Raw genomic sequence first — 8,824 nt, forward strand, 5'->3', positions numbered from 1 at the left:
CCTTAAGTAATGCCTACAGTGCACCGCATGAGGTGCACTGACGGCACTACCCTCCTACGGGGGTTTTTCAATATTGGCTTGGTGAACAGTACAGTTGTCAAATATATATAAACTGTTCTCTGGGTACGGGAGGGCATATGGACGTACTGTTGGAAACATCACCTTCTCCAGTATTTCTAAATATTTCTCGCTGGTGAACCTGCCGCCTATCATAATTAGCTATCCCGTACCGTAGTGGTGAATCTATCCCTAAGAGTCACACATAACATGACCACGAGGTAACTGTCGTTGGCTTGTGCTGATACCCCGACCTAAGATCGAGTCTCGGCCGGGCATCAGTATATCTTCTTTTTATCTTTATCTGGTTCTAGGCTTCGTAGTGACAAGTGCTTCCAGAATTGTCAAGAAATCAAGAAGTTAAGAGGGGATTGTGGCTAATTAATACTACACTCACACACACATACACACACACACACACACATATATATATATATATATATATATATATATATATATATATATATATATATATATATATATATATATATATATATATATATATATAATATTTATCAAAAAAGTTCCTCTTTGGGAGTCGGTAGAGTTGTGGGCTAGCACTCGCTAGGGCCGGGTTCGAGTCTCCGGCCGGCTGATGAAGAATTAGAGGAATTTATTTCTGGTGATAGAAACTCATTTCTCGCTATAATGTGGTTCGGATTCCACAATAAGCTGTAGGTCCCGTTGCTAAGTAACCAATTGGTTCTTAGCCACGTAAAATAAGTCTAATCCTTCGGGCCAGCCCTAGGAGAGCTGTTAATCAGCTCAGTGGTCTGGTAAAACTAAGGCATACTTAACTATATATATCAAAGATGTGATCACTGACCACAAAAAAAAGCTAGGAAATATCTTCAGTTTCGGAAGATACCTTCCAAAATGAACTCATGAACAGTACGGCAAACTTCCTAAAAATGATGAGATACTTGCTATATATGTTCCGTGAAGCCGAAAGACTTTGAAGACAACATAAAACCTGAAGATAAGATGCTAAGAACAACTTGTAAAAGTGATTGCCCGTAATTAAATATGGAAATTAAAGCTAGGATCAACACCTTACGTTTTGAAGGCAACCTGAATAGATTTTCAGGAAAATTTACGGAATGAGGACAAAGTTTTCCCATGTAAGTTATATATATGATATGTATGTTAAAAAAATGTGGGTGATGTAACTTCGTGCTGGCAACTTCATCTTAAAAGATCGACCAAATAGCTCGAAAGGACTCCTATGGAATCCGATTCCCTTCAGGGAATGCGAGAGTGATCTCGTAGCATGTGGACTTTCAGAAGCCATTCTTCTCCAGCAACGACCGAATCCGATTCCGTCGCCACCCAGCGTTGCACTTGAGTATTGCGCAACAAACTCAAAGGCTGCAGAACCTGGAGATAGTCTGGAAGCCTTCGGTAGCCCCCGAGACATTGTATCTTATTTCAAAACTAAACAAGGTAACAATGGCGAATCAAAGTTTTAAATTGTTAAGTGTTAGTCGGATAAACAGGTCCTGATTTGCAGTGCAATATGGCGTCGAAGTTTCCAATTTCGGCGGTTATGGATTCATAAGGTATTAGTTGCACCAGCAATGAATGTAATATCTTTTATTAAGCCTCCTCAGTGGAGAGTTTGTAGGGACAAAGGACTTGGAGATGCAGGGTTTATGTGAAGTAATTGGTCACCTCTTTAAACTGCTGACCCATAACGGAATACCGGATTGGACAGCTGCCTAGAAAGTGGTCGGTGATCTGCGAAAACAGAAGCAAGTCCTCGGGACTCTCAGAGAAGATTTGAAACTGAAAGCGCATCTGGATCTTCACATACGAATCCCCAACAAAGTCCGAGGGAAACAAATTGAAACCCAGATGAGAAAACTGGCCGTTGAGGGAATCTTTCCCATTCCAGATGAGACTGTACTGTACTCATTCAAGAAAGCTTGATCAGGAAAGAGAAGCATTCAGAAGGATGAAAGAACTATTCATTCAGGAGAGAGAGAAGCATTCCATTTAGAGGTTAAAAATTCGGTGTTCCGTTTGAACCGCCAGCAAGCAAAGGTAGATCAAGAAAGACAATCTTCAAAAAAGAGAAAGAAGAGTTGGAGAATCGGAGGATACGCGACCTCAATGGAAGGCAGCACGGGAGGGAAGAAGAACTAATGGGGACGATCGAGGAATTAAGAAGGGACAATGAAGAAAAGGAGGCATAATTAGCAAAGATTCATTTCATTAAAATACAGCTCTTGGATTGCAAACTTCGACATGGCATCAGAGACAAAGACCTGCTTCAGCCAATATTGGATGAAATTAAAATCCAAATTTGAAATCAAATGCAATCCAGAAACAACTTCTAAGGTGGAGTAAAAAGCAGCCCTTACCCCCTTCCACAAAAAATACAAAGGCAACCTCTAGCACGACGTAAAACCCAGCAAGTTAATGCCTCTTTTAAAAAGAAATTTGCAAAGGCAACCTCTGGTGCGGCGTAAAACCCCGTAAGTTAATGCCTCTGTAAAAAAAAAAATGCAAAGGCAACCTCTGGCGCGACGTAAAACCCCGTGAGTTAATGCCTCTGAAAAAAAACTTGCAAAGGCAACCTCTGGGGCGGCGTAAAACCTCGTAAGTTAATGCCTTTGTAAGAAAAAAAAAAATTTGCAGAGGCAACCTCTGGCGCAGCGTAAAACGCAAATAAGTTAATGTCTCTATAAAAAAAAACTTGCAAAGGCAGCCTCTGGCGTGGCGTAAAAATGTGTAAATTAATGCCTTTGTAAGAAATAAAAAAGAACTCATAGAGGCAACCGCTGTAGCAGCGTAAAACCCCTAAGTTAATGCCTCTGTAAAAGAAGAAACTTCCAAAATCTGAGAAACTGGAAAGAATGACAATAAGAATAATCATTTGTCTTTGCTAATCAAACACTAGTAGCTGGGTGAGGATTGTCCCCATGGCAAAATTATTCGAACTTACATTTAGTCCTGAAATAAAGCCATGCTCTTGATGTATCTGCTTTGAAAAAAAAAAAATTATTATATATATATATATATATATATATATATATATATATATATATATATATATATATATATATATATATATATATATATATATATATATATATACGTATGATTTCTAAAGGAAACGCTTATTTGAATGTTGATGACTGTAGGATAGGTCTAGCTGTATGAATACATAAATATTATTTCCAGACACATACTTTCCTTTCATATCTGTAGATATTTCTTGTTCAATGCAGTATTCTGTTTATATATATACATATATATATATATATATATATATATATATATATATATACAATATAAATATAAATATATATATATATATATATATATATATATATATATATATATATATATATATTATATACTATATATATTTACATATATATACATACATACATTACACATACATACATATATATATATATATATATATATATATATATATATATATATATATATATATGTGTGTGTGTGTGTGTGTTGTGTTATGTGTGTGTATATATATATATATATATATATATATATATATATATATATATATATATATATATATATATATACAATATAGGACACAAGGCCAAAACCCGGAACAGCATTTTACATAACTTTATTGGGACATGTTTCGAGTAGTACTCTCACTCGTTATCAACCTACAAAATTAAAATGACGACATTACAATTCTTATAATGAAATTCAAAATAATACAGTAAAATTACTATGAAAATAAGAATACGTTTAAAAGATGGCTAATCAAAATAAATAAAAGAATAAAATAAAATAAAGCAAAATACAAAAATTTAAGTCACAAAACGGAAGGTACAAAGGAATAACATATACTGTAAATGGCAGTGTGGTGGTTGTGATGCCACTTACGTTGGAAAAACTACCAGATCAGCTTGGATGAGATGGTTTGAACAAATGGGTAAGTCATATTGTACAGGCAATTACCTTTCAAGGCCTAGTTACAGTGCAATTAGAGAGCACACCGAGGAAACTGGTCATCCTTTACATATTGATGATTTTTCTGTTTTAACCACTGCTCAGTTTGCTACAGACCTCGACATTTTAGAAGTTCTATACACCATCAAGATAAAGCCTTCTTTGGCTAGAAATGTGGCTGTAACCTCACTTTTGTGTTTTTAGTCTGCGTTTTACTGGTTTGTATATTAATTAGTATGTTTGTTATTCCTCTGTACCTTCCGTTTTTGTGACTTAAACTTTTGTATTTTGCTTTATTTTATTTTATTCTTTTATTTATTTTGATTAGCCATCTTTTAAACGTATTCTTATTTTCATAGTAATTTTACTGTATTATTTTGAATTTCACTATAAGAATTGTAATGTCGTCATTTTAATTTTGTAGGTTGATAACGAGTGAGAGTACTACTCGAAACATGTCCCAATAAAGTTATGTAAAATGCTGTTCCGAGTTTTGGTCTTGGTGCCCTTACTGATATGCAGATGGCGCTTCCCTGCTGGTGTATCCATTGCTATATATATATATATATATATATATATATATATATATATATATATATATATATATATATATATATATATATATATATATATATACATATACATACATACATACATACATATATATATATATATGTTACCCTACAAAGAGTCAACCCTATTGCTTACCTCTGCTAACAGTCTAGAAGTTCCATCTATTGGTAGCTTGATAGTGACCTCATCAGTGTGGCTACTGGCACCATACATTTATACATACACACACACACACACACACACACACACACACACACACGCATCCTCTCTCTCTCTCTCTCTTAGGTCTACAGCGAAACAAGCATTACCCAAAATCATTTATTTGACAATAATCTAACATAACTGGATTGCAAGAAACAAGATATGAAATAAAATGGAATGCTAATGTTCATCAAGTGGTAAAATATATTAAGGTCCCCCATATTTAACTAATTATTCTTTCTAAATATTCTCCCCGCAATAGGTCAACATAAGTCAAAGCCCAGTACATTCCGCCAATGAGTACATCTTAATCTCTCCCTCAGCGAAACATCTGAAGAAGTCAAATAAAACCCTTGTTAAACAAATGTATAAAAATAAAGATATGGGAATTCCTCCCATGTTAATATATAAAGTACACACAATGTAAAAAGTGCCTGACACAAGTGAGATATATGTTAAATGAAAAGAACAATCAACATTTTGTGAAATCTAAAATGTTTCCTACCTCCAAACAGCAATGTTTACAGTCTTAATCGACAGGTCTTGAACCGCCAGAGCTTTCACTGAAGGCTTCTATCAGTATTTGGTGTTGATCTTCGAATGACAATTTGTTTGATAACTAATGCCTTCACACCCTGGGGCTCCACCCAAGAAAAACACATATGAACGAATTCTCTGGAACTCGGACATTTCTAGGGAACAAACTCACAGAGTCTTGTCGCCAGGCAGAGATGTTCTCATGTCTCAAGAATATCTGACGCATTTTGATAAGTACACACAGTTTTCCTAATCAGGATGTGTGCCAGACACCAGCCAAGCATTCTCTCAAGGCTCTTCATAATGCCTTTAGCCACACTTAATAAAAAATCTACTATGTATTGTAATTCATAAAATATCTGTGACCTATGAGCCTTTCATATATATATATATATATATATATATATATATATATATATATATATATATATATATATATATATATATATATATATATATATATATATATATATATATATAATTTATAACTTTTGACACTGAACTTCGACAGAATCATCAAAGCCTACAGGTAATTGCACAGAAAAAAATATTATTAATTGTTGGTTACATGTACCTCACTAGATCAGGTAGTAGTATAATGACTAGTAGGCCTATAGTGACTAATTATTAAATTTTTAGTTCGTCTGTCATTAGTCTGATGGGTTAGAACAAAGAACACAATTACGACAACATCTGAATAAATAAACCTATCTCCCTTGGCACTTTCAGTATTTTTTTTCTGCACGAAAGATATGAAACAACAGCATGGGAAATCATCAGCGTCTGTCACGCAGGATCTCTGATGATTGATTAGCCTTCGATAATCTGATCACGCCTGGTTTCAGTACTTCTTAGATTTTATTAAGAACAAAGTTTTGAAAACATCTTTTAGATACAAATAAAAAGTTTGGATCATGATTTTATGGTATAGGTTCTGCCATCTGCTCATACTTCTGGCAAGACTGACAAATTTCTTTCAAATAATTTTGCCTTTGTTTTTTTATTGTTTTGGTTGACATTTTTTTACTTCGGTTCCATTTGGACAAAAACTTTTTAATATAAAATACAAAATCTAATTAAAATGAAAACAATGAATTATTTCTTATATTTGATAATCATAGAATCTACTTCAAACGATTAATAAAATAAATTTTATCTAAACACTGAAAAAAATCTCATAGGGTGGGTTCAAGCAGACCCAACATACCCCAAATAGGGTTAAGGTATCTAGAACATATGAAAGTTCGTCTATAAATGTGGGGTCACATATATGAAATGCCCTTAAGCAAAATTAATAATAACATTCCTCTTAACTTGTTGTGGTTAGTGGGAAAATGAATTAATATATCGGTATATTGCTAAATGCCACACTAAGATGTTTATTTTCAAAACTGATGCTGACCATGTGAACCTTGATGCCCTTCTTCCTCTTCCCCTCTCTCTACAGACAGCTGATGTCCCTGTGGATGTTTCCAACTGTGGCGCCCATGCAGCTCAAGCAGATAATTATAATAATACAGAGAATCAGCACTTACATTACTACTAAGCCAAATGACTATAGCAACATGCTAAAAAACAGTGTAGCAGAGAACCGGAAGATAGATCCACATATCTCTGATGTGATACCAAAAACCCTGCCACCACTGGTTGTCTTCCCAAAGCTGGGGAACACAGACATTGTAAGCACAGCTACAAAGTTCTACCACCTAAGACTAAGTAGATGTCCACTGTTCATGCCCTGCTTTCTTAAATGCATACGATAGGCTCCAGCAAGGTCTCTGGATACAATAGGCTCCAATCTCTGACTCACTGTTATGAGCCCCCAGCTCTTACTCTGCATGCTAAGGTCTGAGAGCACTGACTCTGCTAAGTATAAGGTCCCAGCTCTGCTATGAAGTTCTAACTCGGACTCTTTGCTATCAGGTCTAAGCTCTGCTTCGAAGTCCCAACTCAGCTTTGACTCTTCGCTATCTGGTCTCAGCTCTGTTTTTAAGTTCCAGTTCGGTTCTGACTCTTTGCTATCAGGTCTCAGCTCTGTTTTGAAGTTCCAGCTCAGTTCAGATTCTTTGCTATCAGGTCTCAGTTTTACTATGAAGTTCCAACTCAGCTCCGACTCTTTGCTATCAAGTCTAAGCTCTGCTAATAAGTTTCAAGATAGCTCTGGCTCTCAGCTATCAGGTCTGAGCTCTGTTGCAAAGTTCCAACTCAGCCCTGGCTTTTCACTATCAGGTCTCAGCTCTGCTACAAAGTTCCAACTAACCTCAGACTCTTTGCAACCAGGTCTCAGCTCTGCTTTGAATTTTCAGCTCAGTTCTGATTCTTCACTATCAGGTCTCAGTTCTGCTATAAAGTTCCTACTCAGTTTTGACTCATCGCTATCAGGCCTCAGCTCTGCTATGAAGTTCCAACTAAGCTCAGACTCTTCGCTACCTGGCCTCAGCTCTGGTTTGAAGTTCCAGCTCAGTTCTGACTCTTTGCTATCAGGTCTCAGCTCTGCTATGAAGTTCAAAATCAGTTCTGACTCTTTGCTATCAGGTCTCAGCTTTGCTACGAAGTTCCAACTAAGCTCAGGCTCTTCACTACTAGGTCTCAGCTCCACTACAAAGATCCAGCTCAGTTCTGACTTCTCTGCTATCAGGTCTCAGCTCTAACTCCATGCTGTCAGGTTTCTGCTCTGCTTCAAAGTTCCAGGTCAGTTCTTACTCTTCACTATCGGGTCTCAGCTCGGCTATGAAGTTCCAACTCCTTATGAGGTCTCAGCTCTGCTTTTCCTATTAGGTCCCTTTTCTGACTCTTTGTTATTACAGTAGGTTTCTGCTCTGAATTTTTGCAATCAGTTCCCAGTTCTGCTCTTTGCTATCAGGTCTCAGATCTGAATCCTTGCTATCAGGTTTCAGCTCTGCTACAAAGTTCCAGCTCAGTTCTGCTACTTTGCTATCAGACCTCAACTCTGACTCTTTGCTATCAGGTCTCGGCTCTGCTATGAAGTTCCAACTCAGCTCTGGCCCTTCTCTATCAGGCCTCAGCTCTGCTTTGAAGTTCCAGCTCAGTTCTGACACTTCACTATCAGTTCTCAGCTCTGCTGTGACACACTAAATTAGTTCTTACTCTTTGCTATCAGGTCTCGGTTCTGCTATGAAGTTGCAACTAATCTTAGACTCTTCACTGTCAGCTTCCAGCTCTGCTACAAAGCTCCAGCTCATTTCTGACTCTTTGATATCAGGTCTCAGCTCTGACGAATTGCTATCAGGTCTCAGCTCGGCTATGAAGTTCCAACTTGTTATGAGGTCTCAGCTCTGCCTTTTCTATTAGGTCCCAGATCTGTCTCTTTGTTATCAGGTCTCAGCTCTGAATTTTCTCAGTCAGTTCTCAGTTCTGACTCTTTGCTATCAGATCTTAGCTTGGCTATGAAGTTCCAACTTGTTATCAGGTCTCAGCTCTACCTTTAACATTAGGTCTTAGTTCTGACTCTTTGTTATCAATTCTCAGATCTGAGCTTTCGCAATCAGTTCTCAGC

The 8,824-nt window shown here is 36.6% G+C and overlaps 1 protein-coding gene across 1 annotated transcript; it reads left to right on the forward strand.

Moving 5' to 3' along the window:
- Positions 1-6,872: 6,872 nt before the first annotated feature.
- LOC136833060 (uncharacterized) lies at positions 6,873-7,958 on the forward strand. The gene is made up of 2 exons (XM_067094707.1): positions 6,873-7,023; positions 7,231-7,958. Exons 1-2 carry the CDS (start codon positions 6,873-6,875, stop codon positions 7,956-7,958), a joined length of 879 nt encoding a protein of 292 aa, XP_066950808.1.
- The last annotated feature ends 866 nt before the right edge of the window (positions 7,959-8,824 follow it).

The sequence above is a fragment of the Macrobrachium rosenbergii genome, chromosome 51, assembly GCF_040412425.1.
Source record: "Macrobrachium rosenbergii isolate ZJJX-2024 chromosome 51, ASM4041242v1, whole genome shotgun sequence".
Taxonomy (NCBI): domain Eukaryota; kingdom Metazoa; phylum Arthropoda; class Malacostraca; order Decapoda; family Palaemonidae; genus Macrobrachium; species Macrobrachium rosenbergii.

Excerpts from the sequence above, each read along its gene's own strand:
- LOC136833060 (XM_067094707.1), top strand. The coding sequence starts at position 6,873 with ATGCTAAAAAACAGTGTAGCAGAGAACCGGAAGATAGATCCACATATC. Across the intron at positions 7,024-7,230 it reads GTTCTACCACCTAAGACTAA|GTCTAAGCTCTGCTTCGAAG; the intron begins GTAGATGTCCAC and ends CTTTGCTATCAG.